The sequence below is a fragment of the Rhagoletis zephyria genome, unplaced genomic scaffold (assembly GCF_001687245.7).
Source record: "Rhagoletis zephyria isolate East Lansing unplaced genomic scaffold, Rhagoletis_zephyria_1.1 Rzeph_scaffold_00950, whole genome shotgun sequence".
Lineage (NCBI taxonomy): Eukaryota > Metazoa > Arthropoda > Insecta > Diptera > Tephritidae > Rhagoletis > Rhagoletis zephyria.
Genome location: NW_016158034.1, coordinates 149,824 through 163,831, shown reverse-complemented (window position 1 = coordinate 163,831; position 14,008 = coordinate 149,824). Strand labels below are relative to the sequence as shown.

General features: G+C 32.9%; 1 protein-coding gene across 1 annotated transcript; it reads right to left on the bottom strand.

The window, feature by feature from the left end:
- Window positions 1-427: 427 nt before the first annotated feature.
- Window positions 428-2,284, bottom strand: LOC108362149 (uncharacterized). The gene is made up of 2 exons (XM_017615011.1): window positions 1,393-2,284; window positions 428-1,319 (listed from the first exon to the last, which is right to left on the bottom strand). Exons 1-2 carry the CDS (start codon window positions 2,233-2,235, stop codon window positions 462-464), a joined length of 1,701 nt encoding a protein of 566 aa, XP_017470500.1. The 5' UTR covers window positions 2,236-2,284; the 3' UTR covers window positions 428-461.
- Between the last annotated feature and the right edge of the window lie 11,724 nt (window positions 2,285-14,008).

Sequence of the window (14,008 nt, the reverse complement as noted above, 5' to 3'; positions counted from 1 at the left end):
CACATGCCGGGCATTGGTTGGGCACATCTTCGTTGATTCTGCTCAGGTAGCTGTTGAGCCTGCTGCAATAGCCAGAGCGAAGTTGGGCTATTGTAGTGCGGGTCTCCCAAGGCAGACAAAGTTCTGTCCGGTCCACGTCCGGCGGTTGTGTGCCTAGAACGTATGACCGACCCCCACTAACTTTGGACGGCCGATCCACCCATGCCAGTGGCACACCCCCTGGAACTCCCCTGGGGGGTTCCCCATACAATCATTTCAAAAAATCACCATTTTTGGCCTTTACATGAAAAAATCAGCTAAATGGCTATGTTTTTTCTTTATTTTTATTTATTTATTTATAATAATATTTATTATTTATTTATAATAATATCTATTTTTTCTCTTAAGAAATTTATTTAGTCAGAACATATGTAAATGAAAAAATTAATTTAAGTGAGTTATAGAAAAGAAACTAAAAAAAATTATTGTTTGAAGTCTTTTTTACTTTCAAGTCTGGGCAATTTCGCACGGCTCTCTAATGTCGTCGCCATAACAGCCTCTACATTTTCCGGTATAACCCGTTTGGAAACGCTAGCTAGCAATTGAACATGTCGTTCCGTTCCTTGTATGTGTGATGGAATTTTTGGATCATTAAACGGTGGATCATCTTGATTTAAATATTCTTTCAATGTATCGTACGGAATGCTTCGCGTGAATGGTGGTTCAAATACGATATTTATATCATTCAAATTGATCATTTCCGTATAACTTGTGCAATTAAAGTTTATATCTGGTTTTTTATAAACTCTAAGTTCCATTGGCTCGTCAACATCGGTTCGATAGCGTAGAATTTTCTTGATGGCACAGTCGCGCTTTTCTTTGCTATCATCAAACAACATTGATAACAAGATATTTTCCGAATGCGCATAATATGAATTATCTTTAATTACTTGATTGACAATTTTGCGTAAACGAGGTTCTAGAAATCGTGACCAACCAATGAACTTGAAAAATAATGCACTGCCGTACACGACAGAGCTGTAATACTTGATATTGAAGTACATTGGCACATAACATTTAATTATAAATTCAACCAGAATTCTTAAATTTGCATCTGGATTTTCCGTTGTCACATATAATCGCAATAATCTAGCGGCCTTGGTGAGCCACCGAGAATGTACAATTTTCCCTGGTTTGATGTTAGCCAGATCCACCGGAACCACGCCGCTAGAAATTGCATGGGCCATGTCGTATAAGTACTTCGAATCGGTGGAAAATTCAATTTTTTCTGGAGCAGGGGGCATATTTTGCAACTCAATTTTCTGGAAGCCGTCCACCACCTGAAAATATATAATAATAAAATAATTAAAAATGGTTGACAATTATAATAAATGAGTGATAGCAATAACTTACCGGAAGAGTTTCACAAGTTTCGATTTGACGGCTCAGTTTTCCGGTTGCCGATCTTGGTCCAGTGCTGGTTGATTTATCCAAAGCTTCAAACAAATGCCGAAACGGAAGTTCGTTGAAGTGTAGAAGGCAAACGAACCAATGCAATGGTCTTTTTAACAGCAATTCGAATCGTCGTATAATTCCACCGTGTGGGCCAGTGTTTGTTGGCTCACCGTCAGTGCATATTCCAATTAATGCATCCAGTGATATATTTTTATCGTTGAAAAAACCATTTAATTTGGTTGTTTTGTATTCAGCGGTTTCATGTTCCAGTCTTACGTAACCAATCAATTCAGAATTGGGTTCTCTCAAAATAACAAGATGAGGTTCTTTTACCATCCTAGTATGATACTTCTCATCAATTTTATCTATCGTTAAAGTATCATCTTTTCTGCCATCGAATGAAAACGCTAACAAATTGGTATCATCTAACCGTTTGCGAAGCACTTCTTGTCTGCATTTCTCTTTTTCTCTGCGAACTTTCGATTTATCCATGATGAGAGGTTTCCCATGCTTATCTTTAATTTTAAAATCTTGCAAAAGAGCGGTTCCCAATGCTGATGCTACTCTGTCAGGCACACCAAATCTGTCACATACCAAGGCAAAGTTAAAACAATCGTATCTCTCTGTGTATTGTGAACTTGTGCTTCTATCCATATCTTCTTGAACCGGTGGCGGTGCGTATGTTGAATCATCGGGATCTTGGTATGTTGGCATTGATGACATAGACGTTGCTCCTTGCTCTTCAGTTTCCATCACAAATGCATCCATTGTTAGTCTTCTCTGATTATGTTGATCGTGCATGAACTCTTTGAGGCGTTCGGGAACCCAGCCGCATGCACATGGAGCTGCCTTCAAATCGCATTTACATGTTCCAATGTAAAAAATTGTTTCCAGAGATTTTACATACTCTGTAAATTGTTGGGTGTTGTTTCTTCTCTTGATTTGCTCTTGATACTTGTCAAGCAATTTATTCAATTTATTAAATACACTTTTTTCAGCATTATTTCCATACCAAGTTTTTCCCAAATTCCAATCAACTTATCTTGTACTTGAATAGTGAATGATTTATGGGAAAACTTTTTTTGTTCTGTTTTAGCACGTTCGCTTAAGTAAAAATAATATCTCAAGATATCCAGATGGGTTGGTAAATTAAGATCAGTTAAATCAGTAGACACACCAAAAACAGTAACATCATGCTTGGGTATATGACTCATTGGGTTTTCGATAGTTGTTGATGTAGTTGCTTCATCTTGCGGTGTAGAGGATGGTGGATTCATTGTAAACTTTTTGATTTGGAATGGTCACTTCACTTATTATTTTTTTTGAAATTTTTTTTTATCTGAAATTAGCACTTCACACTTTGAGTTCTTCACAACGACTTAATGCATTCACAAAAACTGTTGCGTTATATATGGTCTACGAGACGAGGTAATAAGAATGAAATGGTAATTTCAATTCTACCTGCTGTGTCTTGTGGTGGCTTAAAAAAACAACACAAGCAATTTTACGATCTGCAATTGTGTCACAGTGATACCTTCATTGTTTAAAAGGGTTGCGGTGCATTCCAGTGATACCTTAATTGTTAAAATGGTTGCAAAAAACGCGCATTTCTTAAGAAGGTGCCTTAAAATACCCACAAAAAGGGTTGTAAAAACAACCTTCATTTCTTAAGTAGGTGCTATAAAAAAACTACACAAGTAAGTTTACGACATGCAGCTGTGTCTTAAAAAACGCACACAAGCAATTTTCCGATTTGCAATTGTGTCACAGTGATACCTTCATTTTTTAAAACGGTTGAATAAAAAACCCACACAACTATGTTTACGACATGCAAATGCATCACAGTGATGCCTTGGTTTTAAAAGGGTTGTAAAAACGCTAATTTCTAATAATTTTTTTTAATTTCTTTTCTATTACTAAGTTAAATTAATTTTTTCATTTACATATGTTCTGACTAAATAAATTTCTAAAGAGAAAAATAAACTCCAAAAAGAAAAAACATAGGCATTTCGCTGATTTTTTCATGTAAAGTGCAAAACCGGCGATTTTTTGAAATGTTTGTATGGTGAACCCCCAGGGGGGTTCCAGGGGGTGTGCCACTGGCATCGGTGGGTCGGGCCTCCAAAGTTAGTGGGGGTCGGTCATACATTTGGACTCGATTGGAGCACTCTAAATGGGTCAAAGTGGAATTTTTCAAAATTTGCCCCTACCCAAAAGTTCGACCCAAATTGGGGGACATCAGAATTCGTTTTAGAGGTATGGTTCCTTCGGCAAAGTTTCTTATTTTGATCCCTAGAATATGATTTTCACAGAGCAATGGGCGATTTTTTTGCCTCCCCACAAATCGACCCGGCCTAATATGTATATATATTCAAACTGCTGATATTGCCATTTAAATAACACTCAGAAACTCAACTCAATTAAATTTTCATTTGAAACTTGCCCTAAGAGTAATTGGTGTTTATATGAAAATTAACACCTTGGCCAGCCTCCAAAAAGAAAAGTTTCCCTCTATTTAACATGTGGTGGCGTTCCTTGCTATCGTTAATAATTTTTCTTATGATTACGGTAAGTGTCGCTGATCTTGACAGCTGTGCTTTGCTAAGAGATGGGAAATTGCGTTTTGTAGCTGGCACTTAATTTACCTACGTATGTATGTATATAAATATGCCTACAGACCAAGTAGAGGTTTATACATTTTTATATTTGGCTAAGAAATGTATTGAAATGGTTTTTCAAGAAAGGTTGCAAAGTTATATTGCAAATGTGCTCAACTTGGGTTCTTGTACCGAAAGTACTTTCAACTTAAGCAAGTCTGAAAAAGGTATAATGAAACTTATTTTGCCATCACTAGTTAAACTGCAGTGGCAATTTCCTGAATGACATNGAGGACGTGCTATATGTGAATTGTAAGTAGAGTAAATTGCGCAAATAGTTATATTTTAATTAAGTTTATATTTTTTAGGTTCAGTATTGCAATGCTGCAAATGCATTTTATGTCAAAATAAAACTTCAGCAGTTGCAGTAAAACTTGCAGGACTTCACTTCGATAGCGAAGTTGTAATAATACATGCAACCTTTAAGAATTCGGAACACATCAAGATAACCAACTGTTCAGCTATGGGAAATCTAAGAATGCAGACCGATAGTACTTTTTACGATGATTTCAACTATATAAATATTATTCACCGCAATTAAAAAGTAAAGAAGATATAATCAAGATAAAGGCAATTACTCTATCTTTAAGTTAATGTATAAAATGTGTTTTCTTGCTTATATATTTAAACCAAAAACATGAAAAAACAAATAAAATTTTATAATTTTTTCATAAAATAGCCTTTTTGAGAAAAAAGTGAATGTTTAATGCTAAAAACATATATTATTTAGAAAGTGCAAGCTCTTACCTTTAATTTGATATACATATTTTCTTATGATCTACTTTTGAGGTTTGAGAGTTCAGTGATAAAAAAAATTAAAAGCATTTACAAGCAAGTGACAAGTGTGGGTGATATCATAGTTTCTTTTGCCCAGAACTTCTTACAAAGTAGAATTCTCCTTTCTGTATTGCCGAAGAAGCGGAGCTAAACACATTTTGCAGAGAACACCTTCCTGTATAGGCGGCCTTCAGCGTGTTGCCACGCTTTAGAGCACTGGTAAGGTAGATAGCGGATTGTACGATAAAGTGGAAGAGAAGAAAGAAGATTAGAATAAGTGTCATGAGTAGAATAAGTGCTTGCTGTTAAAAAATTAAAATACTATTTAAAAATTATAAATTGTGAAAAGGAATCGGCAGATAAAAGAATAAACTGTAATTATCTATCGTTTCTTTGTTATTATAGGTAAGAGGTTTTGTAAATAGTGTACAAAGAATAGTTTTAATGCAAAATATACTTTGTTATTATAGAGAAACACATCATTGTTTATTTTATCGCGCCTTTCTAAAATTTTATCAATTAATCTTATAAAACGACAATTTCGTTTATTGATACAACAAAATGGAAAAACTAAGATTTGACTTTATACTAAAAGCATCTAATGATGGAAAATCAAACGTGCTGTACATAACCTCAATAGGTACACCAGATGGCCGCTCTTTTGCTTTACCAGAGGAACTTCAACTAACCAACTTACACAAAGAGTTGATAACAACACAGAATTATGGTCGAGTGAAAACTACACTAAACAAGTAATTTTTAGCAAAAAAAAAACCGACTTCAACTCCCATATAAAAAATATATATATATATATATATCTCATGATCCACTGATCGGATCTCAACCACCTCTGAGACACTACCTTTCCGATGCAAAAAGAATTATCGAAATCGGTTGACTTGGTCCAAAGTTATGCGGTAACATACATAAAAAAAAAAAACAAGATTCCGACGAACTGATAACCTCCTCCTTTTTTGGAAGTCGGTTAAAAAGAGGAATCAATTTAGAAAAGTATGATAACGTTGACACGTTGGCTGCAGTCTATCTGATGAAGATGGTAACTTGCTCTTCGATAATATGTATTTAGAAGAGATAACGGATTAAAGAACCGAAAAAACTACAACGAGTACTTCAGATGAAACAATCAAGAAATTATTGGAAAAAGTTTTGGAGGATAGACAACAAAAATCTGAAGTCCAGAATTTTAGCAAAATAGCGAAAGGGAAAAATTCTAACGCCGCTCAATGGATAAATGATTTTGAAAGAGTATGAACGCTGTTTGATAGAAGAGGGCAGGAAGAAGATTGAAATTTTTAATTTTTTTCTTGAAAAATCTACTGCAGATTGGTATAGTTGCATGATATTAAAATTCACAGTTGAATCAGAATGGAGTAAATGGAAAGACAAATTTTGTGAGGCATTCGGAAATAGAGGCTGGTCCCCAATTAGATACGCTTTTGAATTTAAATATCAAACGGGCTATTTACTAGAATATGCGCTGAAGAAGGAAAAATTATTATTACAAATAAGAAAGTCAATAGATAAGCAATCACTGATTGATCTAATAGCAATTGGTTTGCCTAATTATGTGGCCGACAAGATTGATAGGGAAAGTCTGAAAGAAACCCAAGATTTGTACAATGAAATTGGAAAGTTGGAACATCTAATGGTTAAGAGAAAATTTGATCAGAAGAAGAAAAGTAATAAACAAATTGCTTGTGAAATCTGTGAAAAACTGGGAAAAGGAACCCGTTACCACTCTGACGCAGTATGCTGGTTTAAATCAAAGGAAATAGATAAAGAAAAAAAAAGTTATATAAAACATGTGAATAATGCTAAAATAGAAGCTGAATTGAAAGAGTGATCCAAAAGACTAGCTGTAACACCATTAATTAAAGCCAAACTGAAAATAAATAAATCACTGTAGATATTTGGAATTTATGATTCAGATTCCAATGTTTCTCTGATAAACTCCAAATTATTAAGATTAAATAAAACAAAAAATAATTGCAAATACGCAAATTTAGTAACAATTAATGGTGTGCAAAAAACAAGTGGTTTGACAAAATTGCTAATAAAAATTTATGAAATAGAAAAAGACGCGGATGTACATATCATTAATGAAAAAAAATTTAAATATGATTCTTATTTGGGTTGGACATGATTAAAGAATTTAAATTAATTCAAAAAGAGGATCTAACGATAACTCAGAAATTCAGTCCAATCTTTTCAGATTTATTATTAAATTGATGCGAGTTTGAATGCATTTCAAAGGAATGATAATTATACATATATAACTATAGGTACATTTATTAAAAACAAAAAAAATATCCAATTCTTCAAGAGACGACTGACCAGTAGTTTGACATCATAAATATCGCTAGCTAGCAAGAGAAATTAAGGATTAATGTACTTGTTTTATTTTTTATTATTTATATTCAATGAAAGGCAAATTTTCTAAGTCCAGAAGAGGCCCCGAAAATCCGATAAGGCCAAAATAATACGAAATCTTTTAATAAAGATCGAATCCTTTTGATTCGTATGGAGTTTTGCTTTGCTTTAAACACGCAAAATGTTGTATTCAAAGTTCCTGTAAAATTTGTAAAAATGGACTCAGCAACTTTTCAGCCAGCGATATGTTAAATATAAATATGGAAACATATAATCATTTTTATTAAACTTTGAATAACTTATATTATATATATATTTTTTAATTACGTAAAAAAATTTTTGTACATAAAAGTATGCAGCAGTTTGTTTGAAATGATTTAGAACGGGAACATACCTTTTTGTCAAAAGCCTACGAAACGCTTTCAAATAAAACATTTGCCTATTTGAAACTTTGAGGCGCTTAAAGCAAGTAAAGCAAAGCTGCAATTTGGCCAGCCTTCATACATTTTAGTATATTCCAAATAACTTTTGACAGTTCTCAAAGCGAGGCAAGCAAAGCAAGCCTGCATTGGGCCAATACCTTAAGAGAAGAAAATTTCAAGATTAGCATCAATCATATAAGTTTGAATGAGAAGTCTGAAATAAAAGAAATTATTGAAAAATATAAAACTATGTTTGCTAAGGACAAATATGGCATCGGCTCTGTGAGAAAGTACGAAGCTAGAATAGATTTACTAATTGATAAATATTGTTTTAAAAGGCCCTATAAATGTACGGAGCAAGACAGAAAGGAAATTGAAAGCAAAATATCTAAATTATTAGAAAAAATCGTATAGAAGAATCTACAGTCCATTTGCTGCACCGGTAGCTTTGGCGTTTAAAAAAGAAGAAAATAAAAAATCAAGACTATGCAGACTTCAGAGAATTAAACAAAATAGTAATACCACAAGCTCAACCGTTTCCAAGAATTGAAGATCTAGTCAAACAAACAAGAAAGGCTGACTTCCAAAACGTATCAACACAATGTTTGGAAACTGTTATACTGCGGTATTCAAACTGTTTGTATATGCAGAGTTGCGACACATTGCAACCATATACATTGCATATTTTAAATATTCAATAAAGCAATGAACAATTTTTCTGAATTTTCCATTTCTAAAACACCAATGCTAACCAATAACAAACGAAGCATCAACTTTGTTTCTGATGCGCTGATTGCTCCAGCGATGCGTTTCGATAACTTTTCGGCTGCGTTTTGGAACAGTATACATTGTCAATATTTTGTAGTTCGACGTTATGGAACCTTATACTTTGTACGTATGCAAAGCAATTGACGTTTTGGAAGTCAGCCAAACTGTAAGTATTTTACAACCCTTGGCATAAACTCTGCTTTTTGGCCGATCCCGCTTCGAATTGAAGATAGAAGCAAAACTGGATTTGTTACACAAAGTGGGCACTTTCAATGGACTTGCTTACCTTATGGCCTAAAGACGTCACCAGCAATTTTTCAGCGAATATTAAGCAATATATTGAGAAGCTACAAACTCACTGAATTCACTGTTAACTATATTGATGATATTTTAATATTTTCCAAATCTTTTTCGGAACATATAGAACATTTAAAACAGCTCCTGGAGGCGATAAGAAATGAGGGATTTAGATTGAAATTTACAAAATGCAAATTCGCATCGGATTCAGCAAAATATCTTGGTCATGTAATACAGAATAATACGGTAAGACCAGTAAAGGACAACTTGATTGCAATTAAAAGTTTTCCTATCCCTAAAACTAATACTAACGTTAAACAATTTTTGGGAAAAATAAAATTTTACCATGAATTCATACCTATAAGAGTGATAATTTTGGCTCGTTTATATAACCTAACGAAGAAGAATCAAAATTTCGAGTGGTCGGAGGAATGCCAAAAATCATTCGTAAAAGTTAAAGAATTACTATGTTCTGAACCAATCCTGGAAATATTTGATCACGACCTGCCAATAAAAATACATACAGATGCTTCTTTGAAAGGTGGTGGTGCTATTTTGAAACAAATGCAACCAGATGGAACAGATAAGCCCGCAGCTTATTTTTCGAAGAAGCTAAATGAAGTTCAGAAAAGGAAAAAAGCAATATATTTGGAATGTTTGGCAGTAAAAGAAGCCATCCAATACTGGCAATACTGGGTACTGGATAAAAATTTTGAAGTTTTTTCGGATCATAAACCTCTGGAAAACTTGAACATAAAATCAAGACCTGATGAAGAGTTGGGAGAATTGACGTATTTCTTATCTCAATACAATTTTAAAATAATGTACACTCCGGGAAAAGTAATTCTGGAAGCAGACTGTTTGAACACAAATCCTGTTTTAGAAGCAGATGAAAATGAAGAAGAACGATTGAAAATTGTTAATTTGATAAAAATGACGGAAATTCTAACAGATCAAAATTTAAATGAAGAAATTCAATGTACGAAAGATAAGCTAATAGAAAAGAATGGAATATACTTTAGGAATGTTAGAGAAAAAGAGAAAATCGTTCTATCAGAGTAATTCAGCATAAAACTAATTAAAGACGTGCATAAGAGTTAACTGTTAAAACAGCTTAGCTCAATATACATGGCTAAAAACTTAACAAAAAATATAAAGAAAATTTGCAGAAGCTGTGAAATCCGTATAAAAAATAAAACAAGAGGTCAAAGCAAATGTGGTCTGAAGTCTCATTTAGGTCCAGCCACGAAGCCTTTCGAAATAGTCTCGATATACAGGATAAATACTACATTAGATCGTATCTATACGATCGGAGGTTTTGGAGGATCAAGATCGACAAAGAAATATCTGCATTTACTAGTAGATCACTTTACAAGATACGCCTTTATTGTAACGTCAAAGACACAATGTGCAAATGATTTTATAAAATTAATAAACAAACTATTTAAAACGGAGGACATTGACATGCAGTTGACTGATCAATATCCTGGAATAAATTCTAAATAGTTTAAAAATTTCCTAAAAGAGAAACAAATAACAATGGTGTTTACATCAGTTAATGCTCCATTTTCAAATGGTCTGAACGAGAGGCTGGACCAAACACTGATGAACAAAACCAGGTGCAAAATAAACGAAAGAAAAACCAAAATAGCATGGACAACGTTAGCTCAAGAGTGTGTGAATAAATACAACGAGACAGAACATTCAGTTACTGGTTATGCATCAAGATATTTACTTTATGGAACAGATGTTTTAATAATCGAAAAAGAATTAAAACAAGATCGTTCGGAAATTGATTGGATGAAAGATAGAGAGTTGGCAATAAAAAACACAAAAAAATCACATGAAAATGGAAACAAATTAAACAGAAAGAAGTTAGATGAACTGAGAATTGGACCTTACGAGATTGTTGAAAAGATTTCGAGCTCGATATACAGGATAAATACGGATCACAGGAAAACAGAATCAAATTTTTTTCACAGTTCCAAGCTCATACCAATACCTATATTAGAAGGCTAGAAAATATAATTACAAAAAAAAAAATAATAAAAATAAAAAATAAAAAACTTGAAATTTTCTCTCTCTGGGGGGGGAGATGTAAAGAAACTGTATTTCTTTAAGTTTAATGTTGCCACGCTTTAGAGCACTGGAAAGGTAGATAGCGGATTGTATGATAAAGTGGAAGAGAAGAAGGAAGAGTAGAATAAGTGTCAAGAGTAGAATAAGTGCCTGCTGTTAAAAGATTAAAATACTCTTTAATAATTACAAATTGTGAAAAGGAATTGGCAGATAAAGGAATAAACTTTAATTGTCGTTTCTTTGTTATTATAGGTAAGAGTTTTTGTAAATAGTGTACATAGAATAGTTTTAATGCAAAATATACTTTGTTATTATAGAGCAACACATAATTGTTTATTTTATCGCGCCATTTACAATAGCTTGCATTTTCTAAGTGATATAAATTTTTTTAGCATTGATTATGGACTTTTTCTAAAAACAGGTTATTTTATGAAAAAATTACGACATATTTTTGCTTTATATTATTTTTGGCTTAAATGTTTAAAAAATCATACACATTTTATATATCAGCTGGAAGATAAATTAATTGTCTTTATTTTGACATCATTACCTTTGAATCGGTTACGCAGTTTAGAAAATACTAATATGTTACAATGTCACAATTTTTTTGTTTGGCCTTTTATACCTACTCTATTTTTTAATTGCGGCAAATAATATTTATATAGTTAAAATCAGCGTAAAAATTACTACCAATCTGCATTTTTAGTTTTTCTATAGCTGAACGGTTGCTTATCTTGATGTATGCCAAGACTTGTGTTAAGTAGTCTGGCTACCCAATGCGCGCCCATGAATGGAAAAGGAGTCAATCTCCAGTAGCGTTGGTAGCCGAGCTGTGTAAAGATTGAATCAATTGAGTGTGCATTCTCATTTTTTTCGTTTCAAAAATGTGATTGCTTGATTTAAAAAATTTAACAACCACTCTTGAGATTGGTTACAAATTGTAAACACAAAATATGTAGTGTGTTATGGAATGGTTGACACCCATTCACATAGAGAATGTGAATGCAAAAAAAAACCTCAATCATGTATGATTGGACGTTTATGGGAATGCAATCTGTCATTATCATTCAGTACTAATACTATTTGTTGTATCAGGGTTGAGATTTTTGTACTCAAAATGTGAAACCAGAAGATTGCCATCTCCCTTAAAATAAGTAAACAAATAAATATTTGGTGCTAAAATATTTTTCTAAGTGTTTGGCCGAACTTCTGCTCAAACTTGAGGCATGAGTTCTGATTTTATAAGAAGAGTTTTCAAGGCAGAAATATACTCGAACGTTTGGCATTGCGTGCCGAAGGACGACTGCTCTTTTGGGTTATGATCTGACCAGGTATTTAACCATGGTCCTATGGAGTGGAAGTACGCACATGTAATCACTCTGCTACGGCGGCCGCCGTAAGTACATGCTATACATATCGTCGTTTAAAGTACAAAACCGCGTATCAAGAAAATGCAAAACCGCGTAATTGCATAAATTATTTTCTAGAGAGTAAAGTCACCCATATTTCAAAATGGTTATCTTTTTTATAAACCAAACGTATTTCTGGCTAGAATATTTCAGGACGAATAGATAAGAATTGAGCCAAGAGCTTTTGTGAGCAAATCCAATTTTTGGCAGCCAATGTCAGTCACACGGTTTTGCAGAATGACGATACGCGGTTTTGTACTTTAAACGACGATATATATGTACACATATTAGATTATTTATTCTCAAAATGTATGAAAACTATAGTATGCTTGCAAACAATTAATTACATTTTGTGATAAACAGTTTTACAAATGTATTTGCACTTCAAATTTGTATTTTAATAAAGTATTAATTAAATAAATTATTATTGTAAATTATTATTTTAATAAATAGATATAAAGATATTTATACTTGGCAACTCTTGGACTTTTCTTCATTTGTAACAAATGACAGATGTAAACAAAATAAAAAAATAATTGTATTTTTGCAAATTTAAAGCAAACGGGAGTTCTTTACAAAAAAATTTAGTTAGGGATCGAATTGCGCATATTTTTTTTACAATATCAAGTCCCCACAAGAAGTATTAAACCACTAAATAGCTTAAAAAACGCTTTCAAAAATTCGAAACGAGAGTGAAGTGCAGTGTTCAATTGTGATCGAAATTGCAGGCAAAATTTGTGCGTGTGTAATTAATGTTTTACTTATTTGAAGAAATGTTGCCCGTTGTTATTAAAAATAAGCAAACCAAGACCCCCCCTTCCCACTGGTGGTTACATAATACTTGAATAGCCCCTTAATTAACATGTGCTTGTTTTGTGCACGCACGGCCAGTTAAACAGGCATGTCTGAATCGATTTCCTGCATCATTCTTAGCAATTTGATGTGCATTTTTATTGTTATGTGTTGCAAACAGACATTTTAGGAACTCAATAGGTTCTAAAATCTCTGTACACAAGCGCACTTATTGTTAACAATTTCCAGTTTATGTAATATTAATCAAAACAGCTTTTATTTATTTTATGTATTATGTGATTTCTGGAAGCGTCGAATACAAAAAAGGGCTGTGACTGGGTTTATGTAATTTGAAATTGTATTGATGATTACTAATAATCAGGGAACGGATTTTTAGGACCTAAAAACCTATAAAAAAGGCAAAATAAAGTAACGAAATAGGCTGGAAAAGGCAAAATAAAATAGCGAAAAAGGCAGGAAAAGGCGCTAGGTATTGCAAAAAAGGCGAAAAAGGGCAAAACAAAATAGCGAAAAAGGCAGGAAAAGGCAAAAAAAAAGGTATTGCCAAAAAAGCAAAATAAGGCACTAAAAAAAGACAGAAAATACGAAGAACAATCAAAAAATATATTTATTTTAGAAATGTTTATATTACAAGTAAAAAGAGAAAAACTATGAACTAGTTTCATTATATGAAAAATTTGTACTTTGAATCTTTGACTATTTTATCCTTTCGAGTTTCTAAGTAACATTGAACTACAAGATGCACTTTGAAGTTTTCTGGCAGCATTTTCAGTCGATTTTCGCGAAGAAAAGCCTTGAATGTACTAAATGTGCGCTCGACGTAAGTTGATACAAGTGGAGCCCAATTTAAATATGGAACGTTTGAAACGTTCATATTATCAGGAATAAGGGCGTTTTTATTTATTTATTTATTTATTTATTTATTTATCATCAGTGAATACATATTTTCATACTGACTACT

Excerpts from the sequence above, each read along its gene's own strand:
- LOC108362149 (XM_017615011.1), bottom strand. The coding sequence starts at position 2,235 with ATGCACGATCAACATAATCAGAGAAGACTAACAATGGATGCATTTGTG. Across the intron at positions 1,320-1,392 it reads AAACTTGTGAAACTCTTCCG|GTGGTGGACGGCTTCCAGAA; the intron begins GTAAGTTATTGC and ends ATATATTTTCAG.